General features: G+C 39.2%; 1 protein-coding gene, 1 long non-coding RNA gene and 1 other non-coding gene across 3 annotated transcripts; 2 read left to right on the forward strand and 1 right to left on the reverse strand.

Moving 5' to 3' along the window:
* Nucleotides 1-7,687: 7,687 nt before the first annotated feature.
* LOC145634832 (uncharacterized) lies at nt 7,688-8,707 on the forward strand. Its single transcript, XR_014113609.1, has 2 exons — nt 7,688-8,218; nt 8,303-8,707. It is a non-coding gene; the product is annotated as an uncharacterized LOC145634832 (long non-coding RNA).
* A 2,938-nt stretch (nt 8,708-11,645) lies between these two features.
* LOC145636896 (uncharacterized) lies at nt 11,646-14,180 on the reverse strand. Its single transcript, XM_081688433.1, has 4 exons — nt 13,959-14,180; nt 13,766-13,862; nt 13,425-13,720; nt 11,646-11,654 (listed from the first exon to the last, which is right to left on the reverse strand). Exons 1-4 carry the CDS (start codon nt 14,178-14,180, stop codon nt 11,646-11,648), a joined length of 624 nt encoding a protein of 207 aa, XP_081544559.1.
* Nucleotides 14,181-14,945: 765 nt separating this feature from the next.
* On the forward strand, nt 14,946-15,052 carry LOC145637541 (small nucleolar RNA R71). Its single transcript, XR_014114313.1, has one exon. It is a non-coding gene; the product is annotated as a small nucleolar RNA R71 (small nucleolar RNA).
* Nucleotides 15,053-16,221: the final 1,169 nt, after the last annotated feature.

Here is a 16,221-nt window from a genome sequence, read left to right on the forward strand (position 1 = left end):
TTGCAGGAAATTCTACCCACTAAACTAATATTCATTATTAAGCGGTAAAACTCCCTCCAAATTAATATTGAGCACAAGTAATTTATAAAAATAAAAATTAAAAATTAAAACAGTAAACACCTGCCTACTCAAGTCAATCCCACGTTCTTCATTCCATAATGTGTATATATATATATATATATATATATATATATATATATATATATATATATATATATATATATATATATATATATATATATATATATATATATATATATATATATTTAATAGAAAGTCAATTCTTCACTCTATACACAAGTGGGAAATCTCAAATTCTCAGGTAATTTCATTCTCTCATATATCTGAAATTTAGTTTTCCTCTAAAATTATGTTTCATTAAATCAATTAGCGGTATCTATTGGTTTTTTTTTTATTTATATTAGTGATATTAATTCACCTGGCTAAAAGTTTAGCTTTATATATATATATATATATACATATACATATATATATACATATACATATATATATACATATACATATATATATACATATACATATATATATACATATACATATATATATACATATACATAAATATATACATATACATATATATATATATATATATATATATATATATATATATATATATATATATATATATATGTAGGGCTATATATTGTTTATGCTAGCAACTGATTGTGTCCAATTGGTTGGAACGTCATTTACCCTCTAATTTCTTCTTAGTATTCTGGATAAAAGTTTCTTCTTCTTCTTCTTCTTAAAAAAAAAAAAACAAGAAAAAAAAATGAAAGTTCTAGTGAGAGCTTATCATATATAAGAGACCTATACATTGATTGAACCATGATGTGATAATTGGAAATTGCGTTGAATCTGTGAAGTAAATCGGGTATACATATTACATACCCTTTCTTGATAAAAATATGCAATTATGTAGTTTTGTTAATGCTGGACACATAATATCTAAACTTAATATTTTTTGTAAAAGGTTTTATTTTTCCCTTCTTGTGGATGATAAATGGAAAAATGGACACATAATAGAATTTAGCTTAGACACTTTGTTTGGAGGGCCTTTAAGGGCTTCTTAGCAGTTTGTGAGAGTCTACATTATATGCATTTCCTCTCTGACCCTGTGTGTGCGATATGTGGGAATGGTATTGAGTCTACTCTACATGCTACATTTGAATGTCAGGCGATCAAGAATATTTGGACAATGAGCTCCTTCATGAACATTATTAATCAGGCCCCATCCTCTGAATTTGCTGCAAGGTTTCTTTGGTTAACGTTGAATGTATCAAGAAAAAAGCTCCTTTCCATTACAACCCTTGCTTGGTCTGCTTGGTGGTGCAGGAAAAAGCGCATTTTTGAGAATGAAAGCCAGCGCCCAGTGCAAAGAGCATCAAGCTTGCTGAAGCATGTTGGGGAGTATGAAGAGTATGCTGCAAATAAAGGTGTTCAGAGTATAGGAGAGATTACCATCTACTTCTTTAAAATCGTGGAAGTGTCCAAGAGTGGGGACTGTTAATATACGAGACGAGAAGGGTGATTTGCTGGCTGCGGCTGTGCAAAATAAGCATGCTGGGTGGTCTCTTTCACTAGCTGAAGCTGCAGCATGCCGCTTTGGTATGCAACTTGCTACTAGGTTGGGATTTATGAGTATCATTGTGAAATTTGACGCCCTGATGGTTGTTGATGGCCTGATGGGGTTAAGAAGAAGCGTGGTGGTTTTGATCCTTTTCGAAGCTGACATTGCCTGTCAAAACTGACTGTATTTTGGGAGTCAAATTCTCGAAGCTTATATCTTTCTTGTGTTCATATGCTCTGTTGGTGCTATGGAGCTTTTAGAAAAATTAAAAGTTCTGCAATTTCTCATTCACAAGTTGGATATGTTCTTAGTATGATCTTTCTACCTAGATCTGGATTGATGATGTGACACCTTTTACTCATTTCAAGCATTTGTGAATTTTGTCCATGCTACAAACAGATTTGGGAAGAACATGAGGCATGCTGGTCTAAGCCCTTATTTCCTTCAGGTGATGGTTCTTATAATTATTTGAAGTTTGCTTCTTATTCTAAGCTTTTGAAAATTGTGCAGTGTAGTGCAAGGACTCAGCCTAAACCGGATATTCGTTTCACTTATGCTAGAAGAATCAGAAAATAACCAGAAGTGCTAGAAGGATCAAGAAATAATTAGAAGATAGAAGTTGCTGAGCTGTCAGGTGGTTAATTTCAGATTTGGGAGAAGGGTAGATTGGTAATGTGAGGGAAAGTTTGTTAGGATTCTGTTATTATAGGCTGGCATTTGTTTATGGCTTATTTTTGGGGGGTATTAATAGAGAATCAGGGAAAGGGGAATGTATCAGAGAATTTAATTGAGAAGTAGATTTGGGAGAGCTCCTTCCTCTCAAAAGAAGGTTGTATTGTTGGATACTCCGTTCAATAATAATACTACATTCCCTTGATTATCTTTGTGTTTTATCCTTTTAGCTTGATTCTTCACTGATCTTATCTTATTCTCTAGAAAATTTGGTATCAGAGCAGTGACGTTCCGATTTGGATAGGAAGATGGCACGCTTGAACCATGGACAACGGTTGGATTTGCTGGAATAGGAGATTGCTGGGCTGCCGTCGCGCGTTGCTCAGGAGATCACTACCGCCATGACAGCATTCAAAACTGACTTCGCTTCCCTGATTGCTGCTGAGCAAGAGCGAATTCGAGCTGAGTTTGGTTCTTCGCTAACTTAGAATCAATGGGATAACCCATTTTCTTCGCAGCCTCGACTGGAAGACCGTAGCGGTGGTTCACACGGTGGACATTCGAATTGGAAGTTGCGCAAACTCGATTTGCCCCTTTTTGACGGTAACAATCCTGATGGGTGGATCCTCCGTGCTGAGAGGTTCTTCCATTTCTACCGGCTGACGGAGGAGGATCGCTTGGAGGCTGCGGTGGTGGCGCTCGACGGAGATGCGTTACTTTGGTACCAATGGGAACATCGGCGCCACCCTCTGATGACGTGGGAGGCACTAAAAAAACTGCTTCTCCGTCGCTTCAGATCCACCGCCACCGGAACGCTGCATGAGCAGTGGCTTGCCCACCAGCAAACCGGGTCGGTGGCGGATTATCAACGGCGTTTCATTGAACTCTTGGCTCCGATTGAGGGAGTTCCAGAGGAGATTGCTAAGGGCCAGTTTATAAATGGCTTGAGTGAAGAAATCCGGGTCAAGGTCCGACTCTTGGATCCGATCACCTTGGATCGGGCCATGGAGTTGGCGATGCGGGTTGAGGAAAAACTTAAACTCAGCCCAAGGCCCAAACCTGCTACTGGGCTACCCAGTTGGCGATCTCCCTTACCAAACCCACGACCCAACCTAAACACATTACCCAGATCGATACCAACCCTAAACACAAACCCGACCCACCACTCCACCACCAATCAGCCTTTTCCGACCCAAAACAACCCCAATACCCACAAAAAAACCACCGGATTTCGGCGGCTCACCGAGAAAGAGCTTCAGCAGAAGCAGGAGCAAGTTCTATGTTTCCGTTGCGACGAAAAATGGAACATTAATCACCGATGTCAGCGCCGCGGTTTGAGCGTCTGCTCACGGTGGAGGAAGAGGACGAGATAGATGTTGGTGAGTGCGCCATGGTTGAGACAATTCCTGATGACCCCCTACCTCCTCAAGCAGAACCGACCCCGACCCCTGGTGTTTCATTATGTTCGGTGATGGGGTTAACGAGTCCAAATACAATGCGTATGGCAGGTGTGGTGAATTGTTGCTCGGTGGTGGTGATGATTGATCCGGGTGCAACCCATAACTTCATTTCCAATGTTGCTGCCCAGAAATTGGGTCTGAACCCAACTGATTCCAGAAGTTTCGGTGTTACACTTGAAACGGGAGAAGCGGTGCAAGGGGAAGGTGTGTGCAAAGGCGTTTTGTTGGACCTTCAGGGGGTGGTGATAGTAGAGGATTTCCTCATTCTGCCGTTGGGAAGTTCGGATATGATACTAGGTATTCAATGGTTGGAGAAATTGGGCACAATCACGACCAATTGGAAAACTCAGACCCTGAAGTTTCAATTGGATGGTAATATGATCACCTTGACAGGTGATCCACACTTGGGTACTGGAATTTCTTTGAAGGCTATGATTAAAAATTTACAGAAAGAAGGACATGGTTACTTGCTTGAATTTAATCATCTGGAGATGGCAAGTGAGGAAGGACCCATAATTCCTCCTGCCTTCCAACCTCTGGTACAACAATTTCAGGAGGTTTTTCACATGCCAGAAGGCTTGCCCCCACATAGGCAGATTGAGCATGTCGTTATACTGAAGAGTGGAGCCAATCCGGTCAGTGTTCGACCATACAGATACCCACAGTCACAGAAGGATGAGATTGAAAAATTAGTCACAGATATGCTCAATGCAGGGATAATTTAGACCTTGACCAGTGCCTATTCTAGTCCCGTTTTGTTGGTTAAAAAGAAGGACGGTTCATGGCGATTCTGTGTCGATTACAGGGCTTTAAACAAAGAAACAGTCCCTGATAAGTTTCCAATTCCCATCATTGACGAATTACTTGATGAATTGGGGGGTTCAGTGATTTTCACAAAATTGGACCTAAAATCTGGTTACCATCAGATTCGGGTTAAGCCCGAGGACATACACAAGACGGCGTTTCGAACCCACGAAGGACATTACGAATTCCTCGTAATGCCCTTTGGGCTCACCAACGCCCCAGCAACCTTCCAGTCGCTTATGAACGAAGTCTTCAAGCCGTTCTTGCGTAAGTTCGTGTTGGTTTTTTTTGACGACATTTTAGTATACAGCCCTTATGTGGAGACTCACAAAGTACACTTGCAGCAAGTGTTGCAAACTTTGGCAGACCATCAGCTTTTTGCTAATTTTAAGAAGTGCGAAGTAGGGAAGGAAAAGGTGGCTTACTTGGGCCACGTTATTTCGGCTGTTGGGGTTGAAGTGGACTCTTCTAAGGTTCGAGCAATGTTAGATTGGCCTCCTCCCACGACTTTGAAGCAACTTCGGGGATTTCTTGGCCTTACAGGGTATTACCGCAAGTTCATAAGAGGCTATGCTCAGTTGGCTCTTCCTTTGACTGATCAACTATGGAAGGAAAATTTTGGGTGGACAGAGGCTGCCACTACTGCTTTCCAGGCTCTCAAGACTGCTATGGTCAACGCGCCCATCTTAGCAGCACCTAATTTCTCTCTACCTTTCATTGTAGAAACGGATGCATCAAGGCATGGATTGGGGGCTTTTCTGTTACAAGCAGGTCACCCAGTAGCATATTTCAGCAAGGTTTTGGGCATTTGCAATCGAGGGAAACCTATCTATGAGAAGGAATTAATGGCAATCGTCTTTGCGGTGGAGAAATGGAGACACTATTTGTTAGGACGACACTTTATTGTTCGCACTGATCAGAGGAGCCTAAAGTATCTTTTGGAGCAAAGAGAGGTGGGTCAAGCCTACCAAAAGTGGATTAGCAAATTGTTGGGTTACACTTTTGAAATTCATTATAAGCCGAGTCCTACCAATAAAGTGGCAGACGCCCTTTCTAGGCAACACAGCCCCGATATTGAGTATGGTTCCCTGGTTACTTCCTGTAGTCTTCGTTGGGAGTATGTGCAGTCCTTTATAGAGAAAGATGAGGTGTTGCAACGATTGATTTTGCAGCTTTAAAAGAAGGAAACCACCCCCAAGTGGTTTTCTCTGGAGAATGGAGTCTTAAAATACAAGGGGCGGGTAGTAATTCCAAAGCACAGTGATCTGACCACCAGGCTCCTCAGAGAATATCATGACTCGCTGATAGGTGGGCACGCGGGTGAACTCAAGACATATCAAAGATTGGCAGGAGAATGGTTCTGGTTTGGGATGAGGAAAGATGTAGCAAAATATGTTCAATATTGCCATGTGTGTCAGCAGAATAAAACCTCTACCTTGTCTCCTTTGGGGTTGCTACAACCATTACCAATCCCGGAGAGGGTTTGGGAGGACATTTCGATGGACTTTGTCGAAGGTTTGCCTAAATATCAAGGGTGGGACACCATACTCGTGGTTATTGATAGACTAACCAAGTATGGACATTTCATACCACTCAAACATCCTTTTTCTGCCCAGAGTGTGGCACATTGCTTCATGTCCGAGATAGTGAGGTTGCATGGTATCCCTGGCTCCATTGTGTCAGATCGGGACAAAGTGTTCCTTAGCATTTTTTGGACTGAATTGTTCAAGCTTCAAGGTACGCAGCTTATGCGCAGTACGGCCTACCATCCTCAGACAGACGGCCAAACTGAGGTGGTCAACAAGGGAGTGGAATCGTATTTGAGATGCTTTGTGAACGACAAACCTCATACTTGGGCTCGTTAGCTACCATGGGCAGAATATTGGTATAATACCTCATTTCACACTGCTACCAATTACACCCCGTTCAAGGCACTTTATGGCAGAGACCCCCCTCAACTGATCAGGTTCTCTGCTGGTAGCACTGCTGTGTCTTCTGTTGAGGAACAATTGCAGGAACGCGATGCCATTCTTGACGACTTGAAGTTCCACTTGGTGCAAGCTCAGGTGTATATGCAACAATATGAAGACAAGAGTAGGAGGGAAGGTGAGTTTCAGGCGGGAGATATGGTGTATCTCAAACTCCAGCCTTATAGACAGAGGTCCTTGGTGAGAAGGTCTAATGATAAGCTGTCACCTCGTTTCTATGGTCCTTACCAGGTGATTCAGCGGATTGGCAAGGTGGCTTACAAGTTGCAGCTTCCCCCAGGAACTAAAATACACCCTGTATTTCATATTTCTCAGTTGAAGAAGGCCATTGGTTCAGTGAACAAGCCTACTAATCTTCCTGCCAGCTAGCTGCTGATTTGGTGTTGGAAGTTGAGCCTTGGGCTGTGTTGGGGGTCAGGAATTCACAAGCTGCCATGGAAGTGCTCATTCATTGGAAGGGCCTGCAGGACTTTGAGGCTACTTGGGAATATTTTGAGGAAGTCAATCTCAGGTTTCCTAGTTTCCACCTTGAGGACAAGGTGAAACTTTGGGTGGGGGGTATTGCAAGGACTCAGCCTAAACCGGATATTCGTTTCACTTATGCTAGAAGAATCAGGAAATAACCAGAAGTGCTAGAAGGATCAAGAAATAATCAGAAGATAGAAGTTGCTGAGCTGTCAGGTGGTTAATTTCAGATTTGGGAGAAGGGTAGATTGGTAATGTGAGGGAAAGTTTGTTAGGATTCTGTTATTATAGGCTGGCATTTGTTTATGGCTTATTTTTGGGGGGTATTAATAGAGAATCAGGGAAAGGGGAATGTATCAGAGAAAATAATTGAGAAGTAGATTTGGGAGAGCTCCTTCCTCTCAAAAGAAGGTTGTATTGTTGGATACTCCGTTCAATAATACTACTATATTCCCTTGATTATCTCTGTGTTTTATCCTTTTAGCTTGATTCTTCACTGATCTTATCTTATTCTCTAGCATGTAGATTGAAATCTAATTATGATAATCATGCTTTAGAACGAAGTATGCCTTTGGGATTTGTTAACGCTCCAAAAATAGGCTGTAGTGTGGGATGATAAACATAGCATCTTTGTAGTAAGACTTACATAAGGGCACATTTTATTAGGGAATTCTGTTCTTATTCTGAGAATATTTTTGCGATTTCTTTTAGGTTCTAGATTCTCAAGTTCGGCAGCTTTAGTTTGCTCTTCTAAAATCACTATAATGGACGTTGTTGGGTTGAACTTCCCTAAGGTATTTTAAATTACCCGTAATACTTTTTATTGTTTTGTAGTAAACTAATTATTTTCCCTTTCTAAGTCAAAGTATGCCTAACACCGAATGACCTTTTTTTAGAGGGCAGCTCATGTGTACTCCGAAGCTAGAGGGCACATGCTTTCAAGGATACAATATCCTCGGATTTGAGATTAGCTGAATTTAGCTATTTGCTAGGCACTAGGATCCTCTTTCCCCTATATATTTTCTACGAAGTATATATGTAGTCTTTTGGATTCTTGTATTTAACTAATGCATAGTTGTCATTTAGCATAATTCTTAAAGTTATGTGTTTGTTGGTTATTCTCTTCTATTATAGTTACCTCCTAACGAGATTGACTTTTGTTGGACAGAGCACTTGTGGGATTTGCTGGCCTCCAATGGTGGTTGATAGTCCTGCTAGTGGACATCTATTCTAAGCAGGTTTGTTCTAATGCAAATGTATTAATCGGATCTCTAATGCAAATGTATTGGGTGGTGTTACTTGATATTTATTTTTCTTTGCAGGGTGATGCTGACTGTCCCCTTGACTGACTTTGGCAGAAGTAGGCTCAAAGTGGTCAGGGCAGTATGGATTTTATAGAATCACAGTGAGTGTTGATCAATAAGGATTTTGGACACTAGCTGAGGCTGGGGCTGCAGGATAAGGCCTGTTGCTTGTGCAGTGGCTAGGACTTATGGATGTAGTACTATAGTGTGATGCGTTATTTGTGGTTCAAGCTATTCTTAGACACCAAGTTCGAGCTGCTCCAATCTCTCGTCTATGATGATATTAGTAGATTAAGTGTTGCTTTTTTAATTCTTTCTCCCTTTCTCATGTAAAACGAGTGGGTCATACAATGTGGCTTATTGTGTAGTTTAATGGGATACGAGTATTTACTAGTAGTTTAAAGGACTTTAAACTTTGGTGGATCTTGGTAGACGTTATTATATTTGCTTATTGTTTTTTCTGTTTTCTTTTTTTTTTGCTCCAACAATCAGTGTTTGTAGAACAAATAGGTACTAATATTTATTTTTACTCTTTGACTCTTGAGATTATATATTGGTCATAATTTTACAAGACTCACATTCACAAATCTTAAGGTGTTTGGCAGTTTGGTTAGCTTAAGTTTACTTTGCATAAAAGTAAATTCTCATTATGTGTGCCACAAAAATTAATATTAATGTGGCACAAGTGTTGGAATGAATGCCACGACGAAATAAAAATAACCGTGACACAAGTGTTTGTTTGCAATGAGAATAATATTAGTCGTGACACTAGTGTACATTGGCTACGGGAACATAATTGTATGTGGCAAAAGTGTTTATTTGCTACGGGAAAAAAATTTAGTCGTGGCACTAGTTTCAATTAGCCACAAACTTTTTTTTCCCGTGGCATAATATATTATTGTAATATGAAGTTTTTGACAGACTTTATTTTTCCCGTGGAAACATAAAATTATGCCACGAATTTAGAATTCCCGTGGCATAATTCGTGCCACAAGGGTCAATTTGTTGTAGTGAGAGTGGTTTTCCAAATGTCTTTGTGGAAGTCTCAATGAAAGATTTTCTTTCTCCGTTCAAGGCTAAAGGCAATCGTCTAATGAAGTATTTCGACGATGCTCTTGTTGGTTTGGTGGACTCATTGTTTCTTCGCCAACCACCTTATTGGTGGAGGACGTCGAGCTAACGACGTTAACCAAAAGCGTTTACGGGAGGCAACCCGGTTTTCTAACCTTTTTTTTTATCTAATATTTTTCTTTATTTCCTCCTTTGAGATCTTTTCTTATTTCTTTCTATTTGGGTTTGTTCTTTTGATCTTAGGTACCATGGGATTTGAATCGGAGAAATTTTCCAACAATTTTGGTGCTACTTCAAGACTTCGTGAGGTTTGGTTATGCTTAGAGGAAAGGGGTTGTTGAGGTTGTATGTTCTCGTGTTTGCATTCCCATCGATTATTATTCATGTTCAAACATATTTCGGATTCTTTCTTATACTCCCTCCGTTTCAATTTGTTAGTCCCATATACTATTTTTGGCGTTTCAAAAAGATCTACCCATATTGAATGTATTCCACTTTTAACTTAGTTTTTATTTCCTATTTTATACATAATAAATTATGAGTGGTTAGATTAATTTATTGTGAATTAATAACATGAATCTATGTAAAGAAATTATTCCCTTAATTTATGCAATTATTACTAATGCTTTCCTTAAAAAAAATAAAAAAAATTTAAATAAGGCAAACTATTTGTGAATTATTTTTTACTTTAATGCTTGATAGGCGTGTCGCGTACCTAACAAAAATAAACCTAACTAGACCACTACTATGTAGACGGGCAAGCAAGGGTCGGATCCCAAGAGACTATGGTTCAACTAATTAGATAGACTCAAGCAATTACTAAGCAAGTAACCAAATAAAATAAGTAAGAATCAATATCTAAAAAAAAACTAATTAAAACGATAAAATCTAAACAATATGACAAATCAATGCTAAAAACATCCAAGATCAAGCTTCACCACGAATACAATTAATGCAATAGTCATTCTACCCCTAACACCTAATTCAATTGATTAATGAGGAAAAGTAATCCATGAATAATACCAATGGTCTCTCCCGAGTTATCAATGACTTCTCTAATCACAATCAAGCCTACTTCCGTGGAATCATGTAAATTAAAGACCTTAAGCACATTACTCTAACTTCATAATCATCCATTCAACTACTCCCGTGATGAACTTCAAACCCTTAATTGATTTATTCAAATCCGTCAAAACCCAACTCCCGCTGCGATTACAACAAAGGATTAATAACAATACCAATTATCCCTAATCTAGTATTGGCATAAGCATAATCAATTAAGAAAATCAATTACAATTATTATTAGAGAATTTAAAGAATTAAATCATGCATTAATCATATTCGGGTTCTGCTAGATCTTGGAATAAAGAACTACTCACACATATTGATGGAAGCAAAAACAATAATCAATGAAGAAAGCATGATTAATAAACAATTAAAAGTGAGAGAAGAAATAAGATGAATACCAATTGCTTGAATGAAGAAAAGTACCAATTGTTGATGAACAAAGATCAAAACTGGAAAGTGCAAATTAATCTAGATCTAGAGAGAATATTAGGGTTCTAAGAAGGTTTTAAAGCTAGAAAATAATAACTAAGTATGTTTTATCGGGGTTTACAATGGGTATTTATATCCATTAATTAAGAAATCCCGAAAAATAAGAAAAACGGGCTTCGCGAAACTCCGCCCGGTCAGACCGGGCAAAGCCGCCCGGTCGGGCGCGAGAAGCAAAAATGATCTTACGCCTTCAAGAAATCTTTCATATGTAGTGCTTTTGTCCGCCCGGTCTGCCAGGGCAATGTCGCCCGGTCCGGGCGGATGGAAGTTGAACTCTTCCATTCTTTCTCATGACTTCTCTTCTTTTCCTTCTTCGCCCTGGCTGCCAGGGCAATGTTGCCCTCCAGGGCGGACACGGGTAAAATTCTCCTCCATCATAATAAGCTTCCGTGGCTATCCAAAACAAGTCCAAATCATCCGGAAATCTTCATATGCCTACAAAATCAACCAAATAGACCAAGCCACACTAGAGAGGAGGATATTAGCGAGAAATAGCTCCGTAGAGCTTAGGAATCATACGAACATAGCTATAAAATGAGGGTAAAATATGGTATAGAATATGTACATCAAATTCCCCCAAGCTAGCTTCTTGCTTGCCCTCAAGCAAGACAATCAATGACTATCAACAATCAAATAAACATACTTCACCCCATAATACATTTGAAAATACCATACTCAAAATCAAAATCGGACACACAAGCATCTTAGCCAACCAATCACCTCATTCAGACTATCAATCAACCTGAATGGCCATCAAACAGAGTCAACCATGTACACATAAGAAATCGATGACTAGAATATCTCACTTAGTGGTAACTCCGCTCAATTTTATGTGGCGAGCTAAAAATGAGCCCGATCTCTCTCCATCCCCACTAATAATGATAACCCCCCCATTCTCACAACACTCGCGTGTTTAAAGGGTAATAATGCCGCTCAACCTAGTCAAAAGTCGACTCGAAATGTGACACATACTCCAGCATTTTGACAAAAGACTCGTTTTACATGAACACAATACTATGCACGAAGGTCAGAAGGTCTTTTTTTCAAGCTTGTAATGTAGGCCGGGTGAAAATGGGTAGGAAAAATTTGGAAAATGTAGGCAAATATAGTCCCTCAGGGAAGCCATCAAAAATGAACAATACAAATCAAAATCCCATCGAACTAATTCACAAGAATACACACTCTAAACACAACTTGAATTAAGAGCAACTACCACCTTATTCACCCTACATAATCAATTCATCACACTATTCTTATTTTTGAAGCTCTTTTATTTATCATTCAAGAAGCTGAAATTTTTTCCATTTCTTTTCTTTTTTTTCTTTTTTTTTTATCAAACTATAAGAGCTTAAAAATAGATCATATAGAAAATATTCTAGAACCTTCAAGCTTCAAACTAAACTTCTCCAAAACATCATCACAAACAAAAGAGAAGACCAAGATAGATGGCTCCCCCAAGCTAGACTTGGGATAAGTTACTAATTGGGGCCGATAGGTTAATTTTGTGACTTAGATGAAAAACATGGACAAGGCTACAACATGGGTAAGCAAGAAGGGAACAGACATTTCTAAATTAATCTGGAAGCTACCTAATGAACATGGCCTTCGTCCTCCTCATCGTGCATGTGCAATGTATCATGGCACACTACTAAAAGTCTCAAGTCAAAACTAAGATCAATGTCACACCAGGAACTAACACACATGAATGAATACTAAAGGCTCAAGCCTCACAGTTAACACAGTCAAGCTCCAGATTCATACACAGTTGAACAAAGTTGACTTCCATTAGGCCAAGACAATCCAAAATCAGATCATGATCATTTAATCCGCATTGCAAGTCTTTCAATCAGAATCAAGCCAAAAACCTTTTAATCATCAAGGAAGGGGCACAGGGAAGTTGTTTACTAGCTATTCATCGTCATGATTCACAAAGTAACTGCCCAAAGCCAAAAGTAATCCCTCCCCCAAGCTAAACTTCACATTGTCCTCAATGTGAACATATATCGAATAAGAACAAGCAAGGGAAAAAGAAAACTAGGCCCTACTGACAGAGGAGGGATCATACCTAAGGGCGGAGCTGGGATCGCCCTCAAAATAACGTCGCATCATAACCCCAAGGCAATAAAAAAAGAAAAATAAATAAATAAATAAAGGGAAAATAAAATAAATAAAAAACGTAATGGGTTGCCTCCCATTTAGCGCTTGTTTAAGGTCTTTAGCTCGACCCTTCTTTAGTAGCTCAACCTGGGTCACCACACAGAGAAGATATTCTGTGGTATTTCTCATAAATATATCCACCTCCAAACGACTCCTTCAAATTTGAGTTGATGTGCTTTGTATCCGAGCTTATTTTGATGTAGCTAAACCCATCATGTGGTGGAATATTGTCTTTTTTGCGCACATGATTTCTATTAGAAACACACTTATTAACCAAAGGGTTAGTAGCATCGATTCTCAAACAAGTACCACCATCAAAAGTAAAATTATGGTCATTGAAAAGCTTAAACACAACTTGTTTATCCTGAGCTCTAATGGTCACTTGTCCTTTAGGAACATCTATTAACGCTTGACTTGTAGCAAGAAAAGGGCGACCAAAGATGAGTGGGATCTTATGGTCTTCTTTCATATCCACTACAACAAAGTCAACAGGAAAAACAAGTTCACCAATCCCAACTAATACATCTTCAACTACACCCTTAGGGAGTCTAACAGTTCTATCAGCCATATGAAGAGATATAGGAGAGGGTTTAAGGTTTTTCAAACCTAATTTGTCGTACACTGAAGAAGGCATTAAATTAACACTAGCACCTAAATCACACAAGACCCTATCAAAATATGTTTCGTTTATCATACAAGGGATAGTAAAACTACTAGGATCATGCAATTTAGGTGGTAAGCTATCATGTAAAAGATCAGAACATTTCTTCTTAACTACCACACTTTCTAATTTCTTATCATTATTATCATGATCTAGAATTCCTTTCACAAAATTTGCAAATTGAGGCATTTGAACTACAAGATCGGAAAAAGGAATGGTATCATATACCTTCTTAAGAGTCTCGGAATACTTCCCAAAATTTTTATCGAGCACAACTTTTGAAAACCTTTGCGGGAAAGGCATCGGCTCCTCATATGCTTGTGGAGCAACATGTTTGGGACCTTCTCTCTCATGCTTCTCAGTTCTTGACTCCACATTGCACACTTTCTCTTCTAATCCACCCGTAAACAATTCATCACTCTTCACGAAAATTGCATTGCATTGTTTCATCTGGACTTTTGCTTGATCTTGAAGAGTTGTTAGATGACTCACTTGCTGTGAAAGTTGAGAAAGATGAGCTCAATCCTCTTATTTTGAGAGGTGAGCAATTGGATTGAGTTTTCAAAGTACTCATTTTGCTTTGCTTGTAGCTCAAATTGCCTTGATATAAGCTCTTGTTGTTGAATTTGGGAGGTAGTAAAACCCTTCATAATTGATTCAAGATCAAATTTTGAGGTTTGGGGTGGTGGTAGTTGTGTGGATTGATGATTGAAAGGTGCCCTTGCTTGAAAAGCAGGTGGTGGTTGAGGATTCACTTGAGCTTGATTGTTCACATATGAGAACCCTTGATGATTTCTCCACCCTTCATCAAATGGCCTTGTGGAGGTTGTGGTATCAAAAGCATTAGCTTGTTCAATTGTCATTCCATCATAATTAGGTTGACACTCACGCGCAGTATGGCCTTGCAATCCACACATCTGACAAGTTTCCATCGAGGGTCGAGGGGACTCAGCTTGGAGTTGATTGACTTTATGAGTTAGTGCCTGCACAGAACTAGTCAACATGGTTAGCGCATCAACATCATGTTTATTACCTGTGTTGATAGCATTTCGTCCCCTTGGATGGTAATTATCATTAGCCGCCATCTTCTCAATCAAATCCTTTGCATAGGTTGGGTTCTTCGTCATGATAGAACCTCCAGACGCAGCATCAATGTATATGCGAAACTCATGGGTCAAACCATTATAGAACGTTTGGATCAACATCCATTCAGGAATACCATGATGAGGGCATTGTCTCTGCAATCGCTTGAACCTCCTCCATGCTTCATATAAGGACTCATCATTAGATTGATGGAAGGTAGATAGCTCGTTCCTTAATTTTGCGGTTTTCTCTTGCCCCAAGAATTTTACTAGGAAAGCCTTAGCAAGCTTGTCCCACGTATCAAAGGAACCAATACCTTCATCTCGTAGCCATTCCCTTGCCCTATCCCTTAGTGAAAAAGGGAAAAGGCGTAGTCTAATAGCATCATCAGTGACACCGTTGAGCTTCATAGTGTCACACTTCTCCAAGAAACTATCAATGTGAGTCACAGGGCAATCATTTGATAAGCCCGCAAAAGAACCATTGGAGATGAACTGTATGAATTGGGGCTTCAACTCAAAACTCTGAGCGGTGACCGGTGGTCTAACAATACTGGAGAGAAATCCAGTTGTTGTATCCGGAATACCATACTCCAAAAGAGATTTTGTTCCTGGGTCGACCATGTTTCTTATATTTCGATTTCTCCTTCTTCTACCTCTTCGTCTTCTCGCAGTAGCTTCGATCTCAGAATCAAAGAAACTAAAACGGGAGATCAAAGACACAAGGAACAATAGCCGAAGCAACAAAATATATGCTTAGTAAAACGAATCACAAATAACTAGAATGAAACCGTTAGTCCCCGGCAACGGCGCCAAAATTTAATAGGCGTGTCGCGTACCTTACAAAAATAAACCTAACTAGACCACTACTATGTAGACGGGCAAGCAAGGGTCGGATCCCAAGAGACTATGGTTCAACTAATTAGATAGACTCAAGCAATTACTAAGCAAGTAACCAAATAAAATAAGTAAGAATCAATATCTAAAAAAAAACTAATTAAAACGATAAAATCTAAACAATATGACAAATCAATGCTAAAAACATCCAAGATCAAGCTTCACCACGAATACAATTAACGCTATAGTCATTCTACCCCTAACACCTAATTCAATTGATTAATGAGGAAAAGTAATCCATGAATAATACCAATGGTCTCTCCCGAGTTATCAATGACTTCTCTAATCACAATCAAGCCTACTTCCGTGGAATAATGTAAATTAAAGACCTTAAGCACATTACTCTAACTTCCTAATCATCCATTCAACTACTCCCGTGATGAACTTCAAACCCTTAATTGATTTATTCAAATCCGTCAAAACCCAACTCCCGCTGCGATTACAACAAAGGATTAATAACAATACCAATTATCCCTAATCTAGTATTGGCGTAAGCATAATCAATTAAGCAA

This window comes from Chenopodium album, chromosome 6 (genome assembly GCF_948465745.1).
Source record: "Chenopodium album chromosome 6, dcCheAlbu1.1, whole genome shotgun sequence".
Lineage (NCBI taxonomy): Eukaryota > Viridiplantae > Streptophyta > Magnoliopsida > Caryophyllales > Amaranthaceae > Chenopodium > Chenopodium album.